This window comes from Medicago truncatula, chromosome 1 (assembly GCF_003473485.1).
Source record: "Medicago truncatula cultivar Jemalong A17 chromosome 1, MtrunA17r5.0-ANR, whole genome shotgun sequence".
In the NCBI taxonomy this organism is placed as follows: Eukaryota; Viridiplantae; Streptophyta; class Magnoliopsida; order Fabales; family Fabaceae; genus Medicago; species Medicago truncatula.
In genome coordinates, this window is record NC_053042.1 from 33496470 (window position 1) to 33520663 (window position 24194).

A 24194-nucleotide genomic window follows, 5' to 3' on the forward strand; every position below is an offset into this window, starting at 1 on the left:
GCAACTCTCGTTGGTAGCTTTCGTTTCTTACTTCAGGAGTTATTTTAGTTAAAATGACAATTTGAAATGAAAGGAGTAATTACCACGTTTGATTTTTTTCACATATTAATAACATCCAAGTATTATCAATCATAAAATTAGTATGAATTAATTAATCACTTAAAATGAAGACTAAATAATAAATTCTAAGTATTAATATTTCCTACAGAGATCCGTGTACATCCCTGTGGACTAAATATTTTTTATTTTTTTTACCAAGTTTCGGAGATGATTTCAAAGCAGAACACAGCATACCGTAACTATAACTACAAATTTCATGTATTTCTTAGGAAAAGTTTTACATCGAAGAGTTAAGGACAACAAAAATCTACACTTTAACATTGCACCGTTTGCTTTACTAGAAGATATCGTACTCTACTATCTATTTCTTTTTGGAAAACCATAATGGAGTTTCACTGCTTTCCAATCGTTTTAGTGTAAGAACTTTCTAGTATAAGATGCAATGCAATACTACTTCCTCATCTGTGTGAACAGCTCAGGTGGTTTATTACCTCCAGTGTTACTAAAAGCAGAAAACCCACCACTTCCTTGGCTACTAAATGCTCCAAATCCACCGCCAGAACCAGCTCCTCCAAATCCACCGCCAGAACCAGCTCCTCCAAACCCACCGCCAGAACCAGCTCCTCCAAACCCACCGCCAGAACCAGCTCCTCCAAACCCACCGCCAGAACCAGCTCCTCCAAACCCACCAGTTGAATTAGCAGCAGCAGCAAACCCACCACCAGCGGGAGCAGCACCAAACCCACCACCAGCGGGAGCAGCACCGGCAAATCCACTGCCAGCAGGAGCACCAAATCCAGAAAACCCGCTACCAGTGGATGTAACGCTTGCAAAGCCTCCACCTGTGGATGCTACGGAAGCAAACCCTCCACCAGCAGCAGCATTTGGAAATCCACCAGTATTATTACTGGCAGCAAATCCACCACCAAAACCTGGGGGAGATGCAAAACCAGTTCCCGGTAGAGCACCGCCAAGTTGCCTTGATTGTCCAAAAGTACCAAGAACTGATCCAAGAACCTGCTGCCCTGATCCAACTTGTGCCGGTTGCCCAAATGCGTTTGGAGCTTGTGGAGGAACAGCTGCTCCAACACCAAAGCCACCAGAAAATGCACCTGAATTTGTTGACTGAGTTGATGTAGGTGATGGGGTGCTTGGGAATGTAAAAGATGGAGGTCGAAACAACGCTCCATTGGGAACTGATAATGCATTTGTAGAGCTTGATAAACTTGTTGCTACATTACTAAAAGAACCCCCAAATGGATTTGATTTAGGAATTGATGGGTTAGGGGTTGAGCCAAGCCCGAACCCGCCAAGGCTTCCCAAACTAAGTTCCGGTGAGTTGCTTGTCTCAGGAGCTTCTTCCTCCATCTCATCCTCTTGAGAGATTCCAACATCCAAACCCTCATTTTTCCCATTTGAAACACTAGTAGAAGTAAGAAAAGAAGTTGAAAGTTGCAAAGGTGCATCTGAAGGCCGTTCTGATTGAGAAACTGAGACAGTGTTGGTATCAGAGTTTGTTGCCTTGTTGGCAGGCTGTTCATTAGTAAGACTAATGTTTCTTGAAGATCCAAGTTTCATTTCAGATTCACCATTTAGAGTTTCTTTTAGCTGAGTGACCGCTTCTGCAGCAGCATCTGAATTAGTCTTTAAATTAGGTACAACAGCTGCTTGAATCTCTGATTTGGGGATTCCAATGTTGAATTCAAGCACGGAGGGTTAGGTAACAGGGACAATGTTTGTTTGGGGACCTGGTTAGATAAGTGAAGAGAATCTGAGGCTGAAGATGTTGACGTGTGATTAGAATCTATACTGATGTTTGAACTAGTGGCAGTATTGCTTAATGTCACGGACACTGTTGCTGGAGGCACAGCTATAGACGAAACAGATGATGATACTGAAGAAACTGATGGTGTTTTGTTAGTAGAAGACAAAGGAGGTTCACGAGAACCACTATTGAGCACTGCTGGAATATTCTTTTCAGGCCAGCTTTTATCAAAATTGAACTCAGTAACTTTTCCAACCATGGTTGAAGCTGCAGAAATAGAGGATGAGTGCGACTCTGAGGATGGAATGTTTTTTTTCCAAGACTCAGGAGTAAATGCACCTGAAAGTTTGTCTCCCATCATGAAACTTGTAGCTGTAGTCACTTTATTGTTGGTAATGGGCATTTCACTCGATTTAAACAGAGATGAAGGTGTTTCTGTGGTTGAACGGGTAGAGAATGAGAATTTTTTAGGCATTTCCGTGAGTGAAGAAGGCTTGCTCTCACTATTTGAACTTGAATCAAGTTTTTGAACATTCAACTTTTCCGCAGCCAAATCTCTTGTTTCTGTGGAAGGACCATGCATGACTGCAGGACGTGGGGGAACTGCAGAGATTTTGCTTCTTTGCAAAACATGAGACTTGGAATCTGAAACTTGAGTGTGAGCTTTGAGGTTGCCATCCGGTGTAAATGTCTTTGAGTGTTCTGACACACCTTTAAGTGCAAGACGAGAATCCAGAAAGCTTGCTGCAAGTGTATTATTAATAAATAAATCGAATGTCAGACATTATAAACCATAGTTTGAATCAGGTTAACAATTAATTTCAGATTACCTTTTGTTTCAGTAGCAGGGAGGACACCTGAGGGAATTCTGGCATCCATTTGTCGAGGAGCGAATTCCACTGGCATGAAAGTTTTAATTTTTTCTTTTGAAAATGACGATTCTTTCCACTTTGGTTTCTGAAGGTCTTGCAGCAGCATCCTTTTGATGATAGTTTTAGGCGGTTCAGAACATGTCCAACTCTGCACAAGGGTTGTTTAAACATACAATAACTATCAGAACCACACATAGCGAGGTTAGAGATTTCTCCCCAAAGAATGACTTTGGATAATTTCTATAGGCCCATCCTCTAGTTATGCTACAAACAGAAACAAATACTGTAACAGAAAAATTGCATAAATAAGGGATAACAACGCAAGTATATACACAGACTCTGCCTCTCTACTTTAGGCCACCAATTTACTTCAGCTATGCCTCTTCACTTTTTCCCACCCTTTCTTTCTTTATTCACGTTTCCTTTTCTCTTACCAACCATTACACAATTTTCCTCTCTGAAGGCTTGCTGCAAACACTCTCAATTTATTACACTCACTCTACCATTCCTCCTTAGTAGTTTTAGTAGTCAGAGTTTTCAATAAGGAACACTAAATCAATACTACGAAATAATTTAAGATGCTCAAAGTCACTATCATTATAAGTTACAACCCAAATATTAAAATAAAAAACCCAGCAAGCTGGCCAGAACGAGCATCAATTTTAAAAGATGGTAAGAGTGTACTGTGACCAACAAGAAGAAACTACCTAGAATGATCATCCATGGAAATCTTGTGACAAGTAATTATAGTCAGAATGCATTAAAACGTCTCCAAATCCACCAAGAAAAACAGTAGGAAGCTTTCAATTAAAAATTAAATTTAAAATTGAAACTAAAGCTAGTGTGCATCACAACCGTGAATAATTTCATCAAGGTATGACTCATCAGTGAGATGGGACAAGTAGCCAGAAAATGTCCATGGCCGATGCAAAGAAAAGAATCATGTAGATAATAGCATTCCAAATTCTAGAAAACTCAACAAGAATAGCAAACGGATTGGTCATTGAGGATAATACGAGTTTGATTCTTTTCTCCTCTTGTAAACACAATTTAGCTATTCCCAACATTCCTCTTTTCTTCTTTACACATCTTCAACTGCCAATCGTAAACTAATTTTCATCCCGACTTTAAAATCCATATATAGATGTATTTTGACTAAGAAAAGGATGCACATAAAAGTACCATGTGGTCGTGGAAATCTTGATCTAATGGCAGCAATTAAATAAGAGAGACCATTCACTCATGACACTCAACAGTAGAAGAAACAAAGTAGAAATATATCAACACATTCTTTACTCAAGCAACTAACTGAGCAGCACAAACCAGTCTTACTACTTAATTATGTGGCATATATTTGTATAACAAGCAAAGGCAGAGTAACAAACCTGGTCAAGTGAATCTCTTCTCCTCCTAGCTGTTTCTGGTTCACAACTCTTCATAGCACTGGCTTGAATTCTCTTTGATTTATCTTTATTATTACTAGTCAAATCAGAAAACAAGAGCTTCTTGCTAGAAGGGGTCTTCATAAAAGCTTTCGTATCTGGAGATCTAAAAGAAGCATCATAAGGAATTCCTATTGTTTCAAAGAGCTCCTTCACATTCTTTTGTTCCTCAGATGGGGACCTTAAACTCAATGTAGCCATTTGTTTTGAAAGGCATTCAGAGAGATTCTCTGCAGCTACAAGTTGCGACCTGATTGCATTCTGTAAAGTATGCAACGACTGAATGTGTCTGCAAATAAATTAAAGACACTTCAGTAATAAAAGTATGCAACGATTGAATGTGTCTGCAAATAAATTAAAGTCACTTTAGTAAAACAGTAAAAAATTGAAAAAAGCTAGAATCTAATGCATATCTAGACAGCACATCTCTATATCTGATCCATTGTATTTTGCACCCATCAACAAATTAATTATTGGCAAAATAAGAGAGACCCCACCACCAAACCCGAGATGAAATTTATTACTCCCTCCGTTTCAAAATTAGTGTCGTTTTAGCAAAAAAAAGTTGTTTCAAAATGAATGTCACTTTCAGTTTCCAATGCAATAATAACTTTTTCTTTTCAATTGTACCCTTCAATTAATACTATATACACTACTTCCAAAGTATTATTTTTTCTTTAATGAAAAACAAACCAATAGTTGATTAGAATAATTTGGTAAAATAACATATTTCTTTCTTTTAATTAATGCATTTCTTAATATGTGTGTAAAAACCTTAAACGACATTCATTTTGAAACGGATGGAGTAATGATTTAATATTCGAAGTATAGAGCAGAGTAGTAGCAGCCTTGTTGCATTACATCTGTTCTATATTCTACCACATTACAACAGCATTCAACCTCTCTAAATTCACAAGAGGAACACAGCTAGACAAGACATAAGCACGGATAACTAATGGCCTTTCAACATACTAGCTTTAAGCACAGCCCAAAATATTACCTTTGAATCTTAAGGCAAAATAATAGATTATTTTGAAGATTGTAAAATAAAAAAATGGTTAGGAAACCTAAAGGCAGCCTAATGTCTATGCCTAATGACTAGTGTATGTAAATGATCTATACTAAGGCAAACAGGCCAATTGCTCTAGATAAAACCAACATCTCTACAATTCAAATTACAAGAACTGCATTAAGCGGACTGAGCATTAGATTATACTAAGTGCAAAAGCCACCACAAGTTAACCATACCTTGAAGGTCCATGTCTGTTTTGAGAAGCTCCACGACCAATGTGATGGCCACCATATTGACTGAACTTGTTCAGTTCAAGGGCATTGAAATGCCTCTCCAATTCAACTAACTGATGAGTTAAATCCTGAAATAATGATTTGAGACAACTTGTTGATTCCCAGGCAACAGAAAATATTTTGTTGGCAAATTAACCCACATACCTGATTCAGACTCAGTATATGCTGTCGCTTTAGCTCAAGTTCTGAATTCAACTTTTGTCTATTCCATAGGTCCCAATATCGGCTATCACAAGCTTGCTTATATATATCTTCCAAGTATACTTTTCTTGCCACGACTGATATTCAACCAGGTAACATTAAGGTCAAACCAGGAAAAACTGATTAGTTAATTTGACCAGAAAAAGAAAAGATTTTACGTAATTAAAACTAGCATATCGGGGACTCATGATAGAAAATGTTGTCTTCGATATTTAAAAATTGAGTTTTTATTTTGTGTAATGAATAAATTGTGCAAGGCTAAATTGAAGTTTGGGCCATGAAAAATTATTAATACAGTTGAATACAAACCATACAGAAAGCTCAGGTTCCATGATTGAAACTGTGGACGGGGAAGCCACACCACACACACACACACACACATATATATAAACTTGCCTATAAAAGAATACTACCTTGTACTGTCTTGTTAAGAAGATAATGAACCTCCTCAAGATGTTGATCCACTTGGCACTGCAAAGTGAAGCAGGCAAAATTTGAATTCATATAATCATTTTAATAAAAAATCCATGAGTACAGCAACAGCAAAAAAAAGTAAATGACATTTAAATAAAATAGGCATTTAACACATGAATGCAGAACTAGAAACGCCAATCGGTTGTAAACTATAATAATATAATATGAAACTTCAAGTATACTCTAGCCAAACATATATACGACAAGGTCAAAGGGAGGAGATTGGGGTTTTGACTATTTTAGCTCAACTTGCAGTTTTTGTTGGTTTTCATGGGTATGGGCTTTGAACATGCCACTACTTGCATAGTGGTCAAGGTTGCTATTGCTTGTCAATTGAACACTGATGGACTTGGAGATTTTAGACAATGAGACGCCCATGAGATGTTTTGCCACATTTTTCTAATAGGGGATAGAGTGAAAAGTAACATGCCCTTGATCACGGGAGATAGAGAAGGATAAATAAAGATGGGCCTAATGGTTCTGTCAGTTAAAAAGACTTGAACATATTAATTAGAAGAGAATAAATAAATATAGTAATTACCGACCCCACTAAGTGGGATAAGGCACTTAAAATAACCCTAATAATTGTTTTTAACTGACATTACTTACTATTGAACTTCGGAAAGATACACAGGCCCAACACATGCCCGCACCAACTAGATTGCAGATTATGCACGTTGAAAGAGAAAGAGCAGAGTAGTGCAAAAGATGAGGGGAAAAAGAAGCAATGACAGAAGCGGTTGGGAGAATAAGCCATGCACTTCTTCTTGTATGCATTTGATATGTATGTAGATTGGAATCATAACAACTACTATTACAAATAATCTTAAAAGAAAGTGAAACAAATAATCCGAAGTTTTAACAAGTCAATGAAATGACAGTGTCAAGCAACAAAAGAAACATCACCATCCGTATTTTGCATTGTTTAGACAGTGTGTCCATGCTTTGCTCCACTTCCTCTATTGAACTTTGTAGTGACCTGGTGCAAGCATCTCTAAAGCCTCCAGGCTCTTCTATTGACTTCAAAAGCAGATCCAGTTCTTTGGTCATCTCATTAATCTAAGGCAGAGGCAAAAATGATAACACAGTAAGAACATGTAAAAGGGCTTTAATTAATAATACATAATCTATTTAATAACTAATAAGAATTTAATAGCACAGAAGAAATATACAGAACAGGGTGATGAGGGCTCCTACTTATAGGAGAAGAGAGGAGAGGAGATAGATGATAAACTAATATAGGCAAAATTACATCTGTGGTCCTTTAACTTAATTTCAGATAATGATTTGGTCCTTTATCTTTTTTTTTCATTGCATTTTTGCCCTTTTGGTTCATTTACATATTTTCAAGCTTCAAATTTTCTTATAGCCTCTCAATCTTCAAATCTATGGTCTTTCACCTATGTTTGCATATGAATCTTTGATTTGAAGCTTGAAAATACATATGCAAATGGACCAAAAGAACAAAATTGCAATGAAAAAAAGATACAGGACCAAATTGTTATCTGAAATAAAGTTTAGGGACCACATGTGTAATTTTTCCATATTTATCCACACACACACATCTTCATCAGTAGTTCCCACTATGGGAAAAAAATCTACCATCAATTATGCAAAAACTAAGAAAGATTTCCAGAAATAATACATTTCCAAACTGCTTTGACAAATCAGAACTTGATATCCCAGGCTTGGATGAATTTACATGCTGCTCATTAGAAGGATGAAACTTTCGTATAGATGATTTTCCAGCTGTAGAATTTCCGGGTAATGACAAATGTGAACTTTCTGCTCCTATGGAAGTTAGTTGTCCACCACTCTGTCCTGGTCTAGAGATGCCCGGAGATTCAACACTCACATCCTTTACGAGAAAGGGCTTTCCACCAAGGCTACCGGGAATAGTTGCAGCAGAATAGAGGACAGGAGATTCAACATTGGCATCTTTTACAAAAAGAGGCTTTCCACAGTATCCTTTACCCGGTAATGACAAATGTGAACTTTCTGCTGTAGAATTTCCGGGTAATGACAAATGTGAACTTTCTGCTCCTATGGAAGTTAGTTGTCCACCACTCTGTACTGGTCTAGAGATGCCCGGAGATTCAACACTCACATCCTTTACGAGAAAGGGCTTTCCACCAAGGCTACCGGGAATAGTTGCAGCAGAATAGAGGACAGGAGATTCAACATTGGCATCTTTTACAAAAAGAGGCTTTCCACAGTATCCTTTACCAGGCACGTTTGCAGCATTAGCATTTGTAGCGCCCACAGTATAGTTTTTATTTTGATAACCACTGCCATCAACATAGCTTGAACCGGAAACTGAAGTCACGTTAGATGATTTTGGGAATGAAAATGTTTCACCAGGCAATTGATAAGAAGCTCTCTGTGAGTCTCGTGAACTATTTGTATTTGGGAGCTCCTTAGTCCTCTCGGTATCATCTTGAAAATATTTATTACTTGACAAACCAGGAGCAGCAGAATTAAAGTTTACTGGAAAAGAACTATAACTTGTTCCAATTACTGCAGTCTTTTGACTACCATTAACTTGCTTCACATCTGCACCTGGAACCATTTGCAGCACATCAGACTTCACAGACTGTACATTTGTTGCTGATCCCACTTCACGGTACTTAGTGTAATCTTCAGCAAAATGCTTGGGCTTCCGATTCTCCTCCCTAACCTCAACATCCTGAACATAATTTTTTAACAAATTTTTTAAGAACAGTCATTTGCAGAAGGCGCGAACAATCAGTATTCAGTGGATTAACTCTTTCCCTTTTAATATCCAAAAACTGACAACCCAAAAAATACCTGATCCAATTCCCGTTCCTTTTTCTGCAATCCATGAGAGAAGGTGGAGTTTTCATCCACAGGTAGCTTTACAGAAGCATCTTTTTCATCATGCTCAGCATAATCAACCTCGGGAGAAACTTTACTTCCTGCAAGACTAAAGACAAAAACTACTCAACCTTCGAAGTATGAAAATTTTGAAGTGCATAGAGAAGATAAAATATTGGTAGATTATAAAGTGGACTACTTTGTCCCTTCGCCTGTACACCATGGACAACAATTGAATTCCGTGTATATTGTTTTTCCCCAATCCCGTATCTCTGTGTCTTTCATCTAACCATCACAAAGTCCTGAATGAACTGTGATTATATGGGAGCAAAACTTGCTCCCGTCCACATATGAAACTCACTGCCGAAGCATGGAACCACACCTCCTATGTGAAACCACACTGTGCTTAATTAACCATCCAGGTTGCAGTGTAGCGGTTGTAAAAACGGGTGTGAATGTGGGTGTGGGTCTGGAAATTCATCAATTCTTCTTTCTACTCTTTTATTATGTGGATTTTAAAAAATCTCATATCATCATCATCGCCTTGGTTTACAAGACCGTAATCTCATCTTTGATTTTCTTTTCTTTCATGCCATTTTTAAAATTTCTTCCCTCTCTGACTGTATGTTCTCAAGAAACTTTGTTCCCTTTTGCTAATTTGTAGCAGATCAAAGTTGAAAGATGTAAAGGTTTCAAATATAATCAGTACAAATTTTCCTTGGAACTATTTTTAGTAATTTTTATATCACTCATCATGTTCAAGTTTTGAATATCTTCTTGACTAATGCTTGTTGGAGGCTTTGATGCAAAATCTATTTTTTCTCTTCAGAATTCTGATTTCTAAAGGGTATCATAGCATTTTGAGTGTCAATGATTTTACACATTCCATCATTTTTTACATGCTAACAATGGTAAATGAAGTTTAGACACTTTCCTTTTTCATAGAGCTATGTCACCCGGTGGTTATGTGGGGAGGCTATTGGCTTGACCTGAATATGGCGGTGGGCCATGAGGGGACAGAGGGGCAGGGGAAGAGGTGAGGAAGAAAGAATAGATATGAACAATTTTACACTTGTTAAACAGGATCCTTTATGAATTAAAAATTCAAAAAGTGGTGCATTGATACATCATGTTTTAGATGGTGCACCTTAAACGTTGCCTGTAATCTCAGACCAATTTTGTTGCCAAAATGCATCTTTCATTTCTATTTTTATCCAACACAATCAATCATATATTGTTCATGAAATGGAAGAACAATAGCAAAAATTTCAAAAACTTACCTGGCAACATGGAACAAAACAAGTTTTCCATCAAGCGTGAGACACATAAGAACACAATAAGGTGAGAGCTCAGTTTCTTCCTCCTCTGCAGCAATTTGAACTCTAACTTTTTGATATATGGAAACTTTGTCAATACATAGCCCCAAGAGAAGATTATCATCTTCATTTTCTGAAAAAGAAGCATGCAAGCAAAGTTATGAAAAATAATAAAGTCAATCCAAGATATAAGTCAAGAAAAAGTTTATGATGCTGGTGTGTTAGGTCAGGAAAGAGTTAATAAGTATTAGGTTCTATAAACATGCAATGTAGGCACGCCGTGAATTAAAATGAGGAGAAAGGGAGAGACAGAGAAGTTTCAACTTCAGTTCTAAGTAGCAATTGAAGAATCTAAAACCAAGACCACAAGTAAAGTGAGTAAATCGATAGTTGATATTTTAACCACCAAAGATTTACTGTACAATTGTACATAATATCGACAATTTGTTCATCAACGGTTGATATTTACTCACTTTATTATTCTCGAAAGTGAGTTGTTTACTTTAGAGGAGTCGGATCCAAAACACGTGATATTTTGAAATGGGTTTTCCCAGACAAAAGAGGAGAAGATTTTAGCAGTTAAATTATTATTTTATAAAATAAAATTAAAAACAAAAACTCATACGAAAATCGACTTAAAAAATGTGATGGCAGCCTTCATCCGAAGAATATAACAGGTTTCTTGCCAAACATGCATCAAGTAGTATTATCAATTTTGAAGTACCTTGAAGCTCAATTTTCGGAATCCACTTGGATCGGTCAATTTCAAGTCTATCAACAACTTCAGCTTCACTCTTATCATCATCTTGTGTCCAACCAAGCAAGCTAATGTGATTATCTGTATTCTTCATGTTGGCATTGATCACAAGTTGGCTGTAGTATTGAAAAAAAGTTAGCCATTAACTTGACTTCTAAGTTTTGTTTCATGGAGAAATAGATTCAACAAAATAGATGGAAGATATAAAATGACGTTTATAACTGGTAGACATGTTCAAAACATGCAGATAGATAAAATAAGTAAAAACCAATTTTTTCACTGTATATAAACATGCTTAAAGTCTTAAACAATGATCAGGTGACAAACCGACAAGGTCCATAACGTTAGATCTCACAAAGAAAATTAAAAGAAAGAAACGGAAAATAACTAATATGACATTATTATTCATGAATCATTAATTCTGGACTTATAAACAGATTTAATATTGGCTTTAAACTTTTTAGCCTAAAGCAGGTTCTGTTCATATAGTTAGAGAAATCCGTAGTGTAAGGAACCCGATATAACATATATCAGATTACATGCATGCTTAAAAATAAAAATATAACTCCCTCAAAAAAAAAAAATTATAATAACCAACTTCACAATATAAAAACCTTAAAACAGGGAAGATGTAATGGCATGTCAACTTGTTAAGACAAAAAATAGGGCAAGAAACAGAGAATAAAGAGACAAGATTAGAACTTCACAAACTTAAATGGGAAATATTTACCATTGTTCTAAATAAGCCAATAAAAGGTAGGGGCCACTTCCAGGGGACACAATATCATCAATCATTGCTGGGTAATTATCATAGAATGATTGGACAACTAATTCAGAACAATCCTGCAAGAGAAAATACAAATTGAGAGTTTAATGCTACATGAGAATAATAACTGCAATTTTCTCTGGCTGCTGGGCATTTTAATTCAGGCATTCTATAAACACAACTGTAAGAAATTATGTACATTAGTACAAATGTAAATATAGTAAATGGGGTAGCATCAATATAGTGTGTGTGTGTGTGTGTGTGTGTGTGTGAGAGAGAGAGAGAGAGAGAGAGAGAGAGATAGCTGTGTTGCGTAGGACATACATAATCAATATTTAGAACTAATGTTTGCTTCACCAAAAACCAAACGATATGGCTGTTATTTTGGCCTTCTAAGATCTCATTAAATGGTGAGGTGTAGATATGGGTAGAATATTCGTTATTAACTAAGCAACTGCAGAGGTTTTGCACTTACATCAGAAATTTCACCATGCTTGCTGCTAATAACTTGGATAAGATAATTTTCCTCTTGGCCATCTTCAGTAAATTGAAAGCATCCAATTATAATGGCATCAGGTCGAACACACTTGACAGAATCAACTGGTACAATTGTTCAAGAAAGACTTAGATTAGATGTAATGCACGACATATAAACAATTTTATGTGTTCTTTCTAAACTATTTTATCACTTATCAGTACCAGATAGCAGAGAGGAGCACACAAGAACTAGGATTGGTGGATAGCGAGGTGTGGGATGACCGCTATTCTATTTATATTTATTAAATAATCAAATAAATACTGATCATATAAATAATACTAATAAATACTATTCATTTAATAATTAAGACTATTCATTTTATAGCTTTTGCCAAACCATCCTTTTTATTGAATCTTGGACCCAAAAGAACTTTTAGCAAATCACCCTCCCTGAGCTTTTTTCTCTTACTTTCTTACACTTTTCCTTTCTTTCTCGCACATCACTGAGCTTCATGACTAGATTCTATTTCATCCTGGTTGCAAGTAGTGACACTAAATTTTGTTTCCAAGGTTACAAAAGAATCAGACAAGAGAGATGTTACTTATTTTATCGACTCCACTTTCATTTTCATAGCTTTGACAAACTATCCTTTTAATTGAACCGTTAGCCCAAAAGAGCATTAAGCAAATATATGAATAGGAATAACTTACAAGTGGAACTGTAATATAATTTGTATGTACACCCACACACAAACTAAAAGAAAAAATGAAGGGAAAAAATACAAACCTTTTACACTGACATTTTCCTCAGAATCACCAATCCAGGATCTGAAGGGTAATGAAATTGAAACCTTTTCTTCAAAATTAGTGGATAAAATGCTCAGAACATTTCTCCTTGCCACAGCAACTGATGTCCCTTTTATACACCAATCAACTTCACAAAGAAACAAATTAAAACAAGTAACTGAGAATGCCAAAATACATTGAACCAGACATATGATTTGAATATTCCAATACACAGGAAACACCCAATGCCCCCACCAGTTCAGATATGAAGTGACTGAGAATTGAAGGGAGGAAGATAGAGAGAAGCATCTTGACAATGTATAGACAATATCATAAGTACCTCCCAACCACGGCATGAAAAAAATAAATGATAACAATTAAAATAATAACACGCACCACTCGTACAATGTACTGAATCGTAATTCAAATTTTAACATTTGTTAATTGGTACCCTTTGATCGTTCTAATTAATAAACATAAAACATGCTACATTTGATAATGAGGATGAACATATTTAACTAGTGAGTAAAAAACAAAAGAATAAAGCATACCAGCTTCTACACTGTCCATCACATGTTTAAGAGGAAAACCAGCTCTGCCGTGATATAGTTGCCCAGTATTAGAAAGAACAGCATAAGAATTTTCTGATGCTGTTGTCCATCGCATGTCCTTGACAAAGGTTGAATTATCGAGTGAACAGGAAAAGGATTGTTTCACTTCCTGGGAAATGATAATACAGAAAAAATATTAATGTCATGTGTCCTTGCCAAAACCATTCAGTGAACCGGAAAAAGATTTGCTTCAGTTCCTAAAAACATATTCGCAGCATATTTGGATGAATTTGAATTTGCTTTAGTTCTATTTCAATATAGATATCATGCATACAATACAACAGCAGCAGCAACAACCAAGCACTATCCCACTAAGTGGGGTTGGCTACATGAAATAAATTATGCCATAATGTTCTATCATAACCATATTTTGATCCAGCTCATTAATCTCTAGATCTTTCTTAATAGTTTATGTTGTAGTTTTTCTAGGTCTTCCTCTACCTCTAGTGATCTTACTATCTTCCATCTGATCTAATCTCCTTATAGTTATTAGTTATTTGTTTTCCATGTGACATTAATATATAGTGAGTTCTTAGTTATTTTTCTTCTCCCGTACCCATACGAGAGTGATTTTGGACATATTTGCTTGCTGAATTTTGGTGTATGATAGAACACTATGGCGTCATTTGATCCATGTAGCCGACCCCACTTAGTGGGATAAGGCTTGGTTGTTGTTGTTGCTTGGTGAATGTTTTCTATGACTTTGTTGGTTAATGTTGAGAGTTAAGAAATTGTATCTTGCAAGTTATTCATCCTGCCGTTTAATAACTCTCTTGCACTCAAAAGTCAAGATTAATAAAAGCTCAAGCGCATGAAGTAATAATATCGTAGTTCCCTATTTACACAAGCCATTTAAGTGTTGCGTTAACTATCTTGCCTTACTACTACATAATAAAGTCTAAGGCAACCTAAGTATTAACCAGTGAACACACTTTCATTTTCTACTTATTGATACAAAATCCCTTGTCTAGTCCCTGAGTTCTTGAACTAGCATGTCAATACCCTTAATGAAAAGGTCAACGATGGTCATAAACCCTAAAGCCAATAATCATAAATAAGTAAGGTTAATCAATCAATTTTAATATGCAACATAATTAATTGCTTAAATTCACTAAGCATGCATCATGGTAATCATATTGCATAATTAAATCTTAAATCCCATAACCCCAATTTGATTAATCTATATCCATGCATGAGGATGAGGGAATGGGAACCCAACTCTAAGTTCCAATGCTAATGCTACTCCAAGCTTTAATCCCTTCCTCTAATTCTTTGCTCCTAGCTTCTCCAATTTGTCCTCTACACTTCTAAGCCCATTTTCCACCATTTTTTCTACTATAGGTGCTAGCCAACTCTCTCTCTCCAACTTAGTCATTTCATTTCTAATCTTATCGCTTCTATTATTACCACACATCCAACACAACATGCTCATTTCCACTATGCTTATTTTATTCATCAAACCTAAAACATGAATGTGTGTATTTACTTGTACAAAACAATAATGTCTACGAAAACTAAAAGACATTGTTCATTCATCAAACCTAACCTTATTGAGAAAGCTTTGAACATCGTAAAACCGTATATCACCGGCAGCACAAGCAGCAAGCGTCAAATTATCACTAGAAATCGCCAATATCCGAACCCTACCAATAGCAACATCAACAAGACACAGCTTTTCAACGGAAGAACCACTTCGGTTACCAGAATCAATTAGGTCCTTCGTCTTCACAACATAAAACCCTAAAAACAGGCATAAAATCGCTTAAACAATGATAATTTATAACTGAAAATAAAAAGCGCGTTCAGAACATAAAACTGCGTTTGCGTTACCTTGAGAATGAGCAACGAAAGTGAGACGAAAGCGTTGGGAGAGTGTGAGAGGTTGAGAAGGCGGAGTTTGGAGATCGAAATTGGAGTCGTTGGAGTTAAGAGGAACGGGTTCACCGATTTTGACGAAGAAGTGGTCGGTGGTTGGGATTATATCTCCTTCGAGTTCTTCGATCTTCACCGCACTCATGGCTGCTATTAGCACGAAGAAGTGAATCGAATGGAGTTGCAGAAGAAGAGTGTGAGTGTAGCTGATAACACCGTCTTTTGAATAGTTCAAGTGCGACGAGTACTCTTCAATTTCACCGCGCGTTAAAATGCCGCACTCCAAAATGCTGCTAATGAAGAAAGGAAATTAATCAGGGTCCAGAGAGATTGATTATTTGGGGTTTAAGTTTTTCTTTTTAATTATTTTTTCTAAGAAAAAAAAACATGAACCTGACGTGAATCGAACACGCAACCTTCTGATCTGGAGTCAGACGCGCTACCATTGCGCCACAGATCCACTCGATATTTTTATTGCATGTTAATAATTATTATACCATTTTTCTTCTGTCTCTATGCAATTTCTTCCCCGATTTTCTGCTTTACGTAGACAATGTTTCAAAGTTTTATATTAGGATTCTGTTTTTTTTAGACTAAAATATGGTTTTTGTCCTTGCAAATATGCCTCATTTTAATTTTAGTCCCTGTAAAAAAAATTTGTTGTTTTTGATCCCTGCAAAATATTTTGTATTTGAAAAAAAATATTTCTCCTATGATAGACGCAACTCATATTAGTAACTATAATAAGTGACCAATTTTAATTAGTACTTCTTTAATATCATTTACATAAGATATGTCTAGAGCTGTCAAAAATGGGCCGGGCTCATGGGCCGGCCCATTGGGCCATATTTTTGGGCCAGGCCGGGCCTAAAAAACTAAGCAAAAAATGTGCTCGGGCTTTTTCGGCCCAAGCCCATTTGGGCCAGACAAAAGTTGGGCCGGGCGGGGCTGGCCCACCGGGCTTTGGGCCGGCCCATTGGCCCATATTTCATTTTATTTTTGTTAAAAAACAACATATTTTTTAAAAAAATTATCAACTAATTTAAAATTTATTAACAAAAAAATATTTAAATAAATAAACTTAATAAATATGGATTAATTTAGCTTACAGTTTTAAAATTTTAAAGTTTATAAATTATTAATTTGATTTAATTGAAAGAATAATCTTGAGTTTAATTATTATTCAATGTTAATGTAAAAATTATTTATATTTTTATGTCCATCCGATCATATTTTAGCAAAAAAATAATGGTGAGTAACTAATACATAAGAAAATATATAAAAAAAAAAGTGAATAAAATTTAAAAATAAAACATAAACGGGCCAGGCCGGGCTGGCCCATGGCCCACCCGGTCCGGGCCGGGCCCTAGATTTCACGGCCCAATCATAAACGGGTCGGGCTGGCCCATTTCTATAGTCGGGCCTCTCGGGCTTGGGGCGGGTTGGGCCGGGCCAACCCATTTGACACCTCTAGATATGTCATTTAGTTTATGTATGCCTTTTACCTTAACTATTATTTAGTATTGAATCTCACACCACGGCAAAACTTCACACACTTCTTAAGACCGCTCTTTAATTCGGTCTTCATCTCCAACTAGTATCTCAAAATAAAGGAGATCTAATTCATTATGAACCAAGAGTCATATCTTTTTAACGTGAGATTTGAATTTTTCTCAATACGGTTATCACTATTAGGTTTGGTGCATGTATAAATGGTGGTTGACCAAAATCAATAGGCTTTAATACCAATTTAGGCTTTTAAAAAAGAAAATAATACATAAACATTACTTATTTTTTTTAGACTTAAAAAAACAGTAAATACGCAATGCATTATTTATTAGTAAGATTGTATTTAATTTCTATACATTTTTATTTATAATATTATCACCGTAGCTTTTTTCTTTTTTGAGAGGAATGTAGAATTATTCTTTTAAAACAAACATAAAAGTGAAATGAAAAAAAATCACTAAAAATTCAGCAATTAAGGAATTATTCCAACGCATTCAAAAATTAGTTGAAATTTTTTTAAATAACGAAAAAAATAATATCAAGAATTCTACACCAAGTCATTCTTATTTAAAATAGTAGTAGCTTGGTGGATCGATCAGAAAGCTCAATCAGTCTTTCTAACAAGTCAAGATTTGTCTTATCATGTTTAATGTGAGGCATCATTTATACCTCAATTGAAATAAAATGGCGTAAATGTTGAAAACTGGAAAAATAGGAAGGCAACTTAAGTAAAACTCGAGTCCAAACGTTTCAATTCAATGACAACCATAGAACTGGCTAACATCTAAATAGAACCCAAGTAAATCCAGGTGTCCTTAGATGTTCCCAATCTTGTTTGCTACATTCAATACATATTCATCATTGATATTCACTCATCACAGTTTCTATAACAGACTCAATTAAAACCCGGAACAAATCAGCTCAACAACATCCCTTTTTCGCTCAATATGAAATTGAATAATATACATATAAATTTTAGTTTTGATACCAAAAGAAAACATGTTAAACCGGTTCAACAGGCTTTTTAAAATGGTTGTAGTCCTCTCGAAGAAAAAAATGGTTGTGGTCACTAGTGTTTCTGCACAACCCTACCAGCTGCAACTATTGTCTTTTTCTTTTATACTTTAGTTTTGATAGCAAAGGAAAACATGTTGCTTCTGTTAGTTGATAGTTGATTGTGCATTAAATGGTGGTATCAGTTTTACCCAACTTTAGACACCATTGGTTGCTCCTCCTACCTCTTAAGCTTGCCTTAGTTCTCTACTAACTTTTTCTGGGATTAAGCTCAACTTTCTGCAAATATCACGAGCTACAACATAATAGCAATATACAGATCAGGCAAATGATATAAACTAAAAATCAAAGAGTGTTATTTATCTAACCAAGGGAGCTCAGCTCCATACAGTGGAAGAGAATCCTCTAGAGTCAAGAACAAAACACAAGATAGAAAGGGAAAAAGAGACCGAACAACAAGGATCTGCAATGGCTCTACTCCATTTTTCTTACATACACCTAGCTACCTACTCACATCTCCATTATGCCCAAATCTCTGCCATGTTAATTATATACCATTTATCTGTTCTGTTGTAATCTACCCTAATTAATTCCTTCCCTTGCACACTTCATACTTCAGTCTTCACTATTTATAACTTCTGCATTTGCTCTCAGTACAAACTCTTTTCTTCCGCTCATTTTTAACAGACCTGCAACAAGGTTAGAGAGAATTAGTTAGGTTAGTTGAGCTGAGATAGTTCAGCAAAATAAGAAAATGTCATTCCACATGAAAGTTCTAATAAAATTTTACTGGAAAATGTTTCTCATCAAAGAAATATGTACCAACCCAATGATGGTGAATAGCCTCTAAAAGGTGATATAAAGGACTAGCCTTCCTGAATTTCTATAATCTCACGGTCCTGGATGGTAAAGTGTAAAAAGAACTAGTTAGAAGATTGTAGATTGTAAATCTTCACCCTTTGTTTATCTTACCCACCTTAAAGAGAAAATAAATCCTAGACATAAATGGTATGCAACTGGGAAAAATAAGGACTATCAAATGAAGATATCCCATACCATATTATAAATAGGTGTTTGATTGCGCCAAAACTCTAAGCGAGGTAGAAGCCACCTTCCTACAAAATAACCCAAACATAAAGAATAGAGTGAAGTAATTCGCTTTTCAAATTACTATATACAAAAATGCTAACAATAGCATTGGGTGAGAAGTGTTAGACAACATGAATGACAGTGCATGAGAAGCAAATAGAGTGTATATATTATCAATTACAAAATATGATGTATTTCTTCATGAATTAACAATGATTGGAAAATTTACCAGATCTGGATTTTTTGAGACCCAATGACTCTGGAGAAACTGTGGATAATCTTTGTGTACTCCCCTTGTTCGAGTGACTTATATCCCTTCCTTGTGAAGATTTTACAGAAGATGCGGGTTTAATATTTTTTCTCTTAGGTCCAACCGCTTCTGTTTCAAATGTCACCCTTTTTCTCTTATAACAACCTTCAGTCTTTGATGAAAAAGTTTTGGGAATTCTGGATCTGAATTTATCAGTAACCTGCCCAGACAATGTGTTTACTATTCCCTTTTGTGACTGAATGGGTGTCATAAGACTTTCCAGTCCTCCGTCACTCTTTTCCAAGGCTGGTGAGGCAGAGATCTGGTCTTTATCTGGATGTGTTGCAGGATCTCCAGTAACAGGCCGTTTCTTCTGGCAGAGTTTAACATTATGCAACCGGGCACTACATCTATTCCTGCCACTACCATGAACAACATTGACCTCACACTTCTTAATTGACATGTCCCGTTCATCTTCGAGGAATGCCTTATTGCAATCTCCTATGGTCTTATCCGGTGATACCAAAGAAGTAGGAAAAGACTTCTCCACAGCTACGACAAAATTTAAAATATTAAGATCTATAGGAAATAAAAACATGAAGAAACATACATACGATCATTTACAAACATGCCTAAATATTTACCATCTGATGGTATTTCTGGAAGATTTGCTGATACATTTTCAGAAATAGCAGTGTCTGAATCACAAGTTTCCACTTCTGTTGAGGTAGAGATCTGTTTTTTATTTGGATGCTTGCGAGGACCTCTATATGCAGGTTGCTGCTTCCGCTGAAAAACATTAATATTACGTAACCTGGTACTATGTCTATTTTCGCCACTACCATAAGTAACATCAATCCCACTCATCTCCTTTGAGGCTTTGCATTCTTTTGTAGCGAATGGTTTCTTGCATTTTCCCAGGGCCTCGTCAGGCAACACCAACGAAGTAGGACTGAAATTTTCCTCACCTGCAACAACAATTAAAACCAACGACTTATATATTGAGACTAAAGAGATAAATGTCAAAACATCTCTACAAGACATCGAAAAGAATAATTAACAAACACCAAAATACTAACCATCAGACAAGATTTCTTGACAAATTGCAGATACATTATCCGGAATAGCATTGGCCGAATCAATATCAGCTTCAGATCCTTCTCCGATGCATTCTAGAGCATAGCTTTCCCAGTTTGGAGGAAAACCATATAAAAAAATCTTTGAAATCTAACCATAAAGTAGGCAAAAAAACAAAAATCCATCACAGTTAGCACTCAAACTCAAAGTCATAAAATAAGGAACAAATATCATTACAGATAACAACTTGCAAGACCAATCACGAAAGACATTGACACTTATTACAACAAACCTGAGGAGTAAAACCATTTTCCAGCGTGCGCTGCTCGTTCATGAAACCCCTAGTGATAACATATATACCATCGGCAGTCTCAAGGGAAAACACATCATATCTTTTGATAATAGGAGCGGAAACAAAAAACTGAACTGCTTCTTCCCTGAATCACAACATTAAGTGTGTTTTAAAAACGTTAGAAACCTCTTATGATAGTAATTGAAAGAGAATCATCTTGTATTGAATGATCTAAACGAGAGAATGAATACACACTAGCATTTATATATGAAATGGAAACTTGCATTGCAAGCTAACAATAGAGACTAGCTCACTAACTACTGAAAAAACAGCCAACAAACTGCTAACTGTTAGTCATCATTTCTGTTGAACTGTCACAATGCTGAGCTGGCAGCGACAAGGGAAACAAAACCATATAATTGATTTTAGATTTAGATATGCTTTTAGTCCCTGTGATTTATTTTTAATTTTTAGTCCTTGCAAATTTAGCACCATTTTATTTTGGTACTTGGTGTATTGTCTTAGTCCTTGCAAAATCTATTCATATTGAAGTTGGTCTCTCTAATATTCATTTTAGTCCTTATTTTGAGGGACACAAATCGAATATTCTACATATTACAGGTACCTATTCCAATATGAATGAATTTCGCAATTATTAAAATAAAACAATAAGGACCAAAAGTAAAAAAAATAATTGCAAAGACTAAAATAAAAAAATATTTGTAGAAGGACTAAAATCAAACTCTTGATATCTGCTGCTGTGGTGACCTTTTGCATATTGAAGCTTTATTTTACCACTGTCAAACATGATAATTTATTTTTTTGTTAAGCAGGCACCTTAAAGTGAATAAGTGGAGAATCCGGAGTTCGAATCTCAGCCCCTGCATATTGCAATGCATTGTTCCTATCAAGTGAGATATGCTCACCAGACTCAAAAATGATAATTTTATTTCAGTAAAAACAGAAGTATGTGACTTCTGCTTTTGCATTAGGTTCAAAAACCTAAGCCAAGTTTTCATCTAACTTAAAACATACGAACAATAATTGTTTCAGTATTACTGAAACTCGCACACACAATTTTGACATTGTGAGATGAGCTACACTTAGACTTTAATAGCGAAACAATGAATGTAAGAAAAGTGAAAACCCTTACTTTCTGGATGAGATGCCAGAGATGGCTAAACGGTGGTTGTTTCCTTGGGATGATTTAACGAGCCACCAATCGTATAAAGTAACCTAGAAAGGAAAAAGAAAGAAAAGAAGTAAGATGATAGAGAGAGAAGAATAAGAAGAAGGGTGAGAGTGAAGTGAAGGGGAAAGTGAGTAAGCAACCGTTCGTCGGAAACAAGAAGAAGTGGCGGTGCCATTAGAAGAAATAGTTGAAGTTGGAGGAGTGGAATCAACCATTGAGATTTGAGAGTGATGTTGCACTTTCTTCAAAAACGCAAGTTTGCGTAGTTTTCTCCTGACTTTTTTGACTTATGTATGTAGGTGGTGGAGTTGAAAAGTAAAAATCCTCTTTTTTACACAATTATAGCTACTTTATTTTTCTAAATTCATTTAACACTTGATATATTTTGATGGGTTTGTTTGACGTGTGTAATATTGCACACGATTCTGATGAGTAAAACATTTCAAGTTATTGTGCAAGATGAATCAATTTCACGATTCTGATGAAAAATTAGTAAAATAATAGTTTTTTTTTAAGGAAATAAAATGATACTTAGAGATGGCACTTTTATTTGTTAAAAGAGATGGTACGTTTTCTAAAATAACAAAAAAAAAAAAAAAATCTTTCGCATTTTCATTGTTTATAAAAATGAAAACAATCGTTCATTTTGATAGTTTAATATCTCTCCCTGTTAGTTAGTATTTTTTTTTTTGGGTAGTGCCATGTTAGTTAGTATAATTAACACAAATTTGCACTCACTTTATTTTTACCTTTAAAATAAGTGTGTCACCTATGTGACACTTACAACCACTTTTCCTCTTCCAATTTAAAAATGATATTTGAACATCTATTTAATAACAACTTTTGCAACAATTTTCTCTCTCATACTCACATTATTTTTTACTTTATCTCTCTATTATTATGGTTTCCATATTTTCTTTGTAAAGTATGGTTGTCAAATAAGGGTCTGTTTGGGAAACTAAAAAAAGAGCTTTTAGCTTTTAGCTTATAGCTTATAAGCTCGTTTGACAAAAAAAGCTCTGTTTGGTAACACTTTTTTACCATGAGCTTATAGCTTATTTCACGAGCTTATAAGCTATTTTTCAGAAGCTATTCCAAGTAGCGTTTGAGCTTATAGCTTATAGCTTCTCACTTTTTCTTCCAATTTTACCCTTATTATTTCATTTAAATTGTATTTTTATCCATTATAATTTTTATAATAAGCTACGTAATAAAGACTACTATCCCTTTATTCCAATTTTTGTATATATATCAGTTGGCCTTTTTTTTTTTTAAAAAAAAAAATATATACCTTCGTTTTTTTTTTTACGAAACAAAATACTATTATTCTATTAGTGTTACTTTTTATTTTTATTTTTTTGAGGTAAGTGTTATTTTCTTTATTCTCTATTATTAGTATTACTCTATTAGTGCTACCTTTTTTTTTGTTTTTGAGGTAAATGTTATTTTCTTTATAAAGTAGAAACACTTAAATAATAATAAATATAAGATAAAATTTTAGTGAATAAAATTTAATTTAATTTATAATACATAGGATATATTAAATTAATAAATTTAAAGTATTTTTTTAAAGAAAAATTAATTTACAAAATTACAAATAATTAAATTAATGATATAATTTTTATTATGAATTAAGAATACCCTTTATGTCATTTTACATTTATCAGCTAGTTGAACCGCTATTTTTACCAAACACTTCAGTTAGCTTATCAGCTAAAAGCTACCAGCTAGCTTATAAGCTAAAAGCTATCAGCTAGCTTATCAGCTATCCGCTATTTTTACCAAACAGAGCCTAAGTTGTCACCAAATTGGTTGTTCAAATAGCACTCCTCAAAGAAAAAAGGTATTTATATTAGTATCCAACGCATATGGAATAAAATTAACTCATGAGGAGTTAACAATGGAAAACAAAAAAGGGTAGTGTGAACTTGTGCCCTTAGGGCACATGTTAAGAAACCCAAAAGAATAAATGTTCTCTAAAATTATGTGCATTCAATGCATTTAAAAGTTAAAGACTAAATAAAATGCACACATTCCAATAATTTATTTCTATATTTGAATCATTAAGTTTAGAAGTCCTAGCTCAACTGGCAAATGCCGAAATTGCAAGGCCGGACGTCGTGACCTGGGTTCGAACCCGGGACCTCACAATTGTGTGTGGATTACCACTTCATCTAAAGACAAAATAAAAAAAACTTGTGTCTTACGCACAAGTTAACATTTCCCAACAAA

The 24194-nt window shown here is 35.1% G+C and overlaps 2 protein-coding genes and 1 non-coding gene across 5 annotated transcripts; all 3 read right to left on the minus strand.

The window, feature by feature from the left end:
- Positions 1-291: 291 nt before the first annotated feature.
- On the minus strand, positions 292-15860 carry LOC25484132 (nuclear pore complex protein NUP214). The gene is given in 18 exon segments (XM_013612898.3): positions 292-1710; positions 1713-2569; positions 2656-2845; positions 4083-4428; positions 5388-5512; positions 5589-5722; positions 6059-6116; positions 7026-7178; positions 7765-8805; positions 8928-9063; positions 10235-10403; positions 10995-11143; positions 11758-11870; positions 12269-12393; positions 13058-13204; positions 13608-13776; positions 15214-15407; positions 15498-15860. Coding segments are annotated over 18 exon segments (5493 nt in total). The 5' UTR covers positions 15685-15860; the 3' UTR covers positions 292-510.
- Positions 15861-15927: 67 nt separating this feature from the next.
- TRNAW-CCA (transfer RNA tryptophan (anticodon CCA)) lies at positions 15928-15999 on the minus strand. Its single transcript has one exon. It is a non-coding gene; the product is annotated as a tRNA-Trp (tRNA).
- Positions 16000-18396: 2397 nt separating this feature from the next.
- On the minus strand, positions 18397-22279 carry LOC25484134 (kinetochore-associated protein KNL-2 homolog). Of its 3 annotated transcripts, none has more exons than XM_024779159.2 (9): positions 22103-22278; positions 21924-22006; positions 20771-20915; positions 20481-20628; positions 20046-20369; positions 19381-19953; positions 19119-19177; positions 18885-18961; positions 18397-18751 (listed from the first exon to the last, which is right to left on the minus strand). In XM_024779159.2, exons 1-8 carry the CDS (start codon positions 22175-22177, stop codon positions 18929-18931), a joined length of 1440 nt encoding a protein of 479 aa, XP_024634927.1. In that variant the 5' UTR covers positions 22178-22278; the 3' UTR covers positions 18397-18751; positions 18885-18928. The 3 variants fall into 3 exon arrangements, with proteins under 3 accessions (XP_024634927.1, XP_013468353.1, XP_024634931.1); XM_013612899.3 differs by having other exon boundaries at positions 18889-18961; positions 22103-22277; XM_024779163.2 differs by lacking the exon at positions 18885-18961 and having other exon boundaries at positions 22103-22279.
- Between the last annotated feature and the right edge of the window lie 1915 nt (positions 22280-24194).

Coding starts and splice junctions, on each gene's coding strand:
- LOC25484134 (XM_024779159.2), bottom strand. CDS start 22,177: ATGGTTGATTCCACTCCTCCAACTTCAACTATTTCTTCTAATGGCACC. Junction 20,370..20,480: donor TCAAGAAATCTTGTCTGATG/GTTAGTATTTTG, acceptor TTGTTGTTGCAG/GTGAGGAAAATTTCAGTCCT. Junction 18,962..19,118: donor AAACACCTATTTATAATATG/GTATGGGATATC, acceptor TTTACCATCCAG/GACCGTGAGATTATAGAAAT.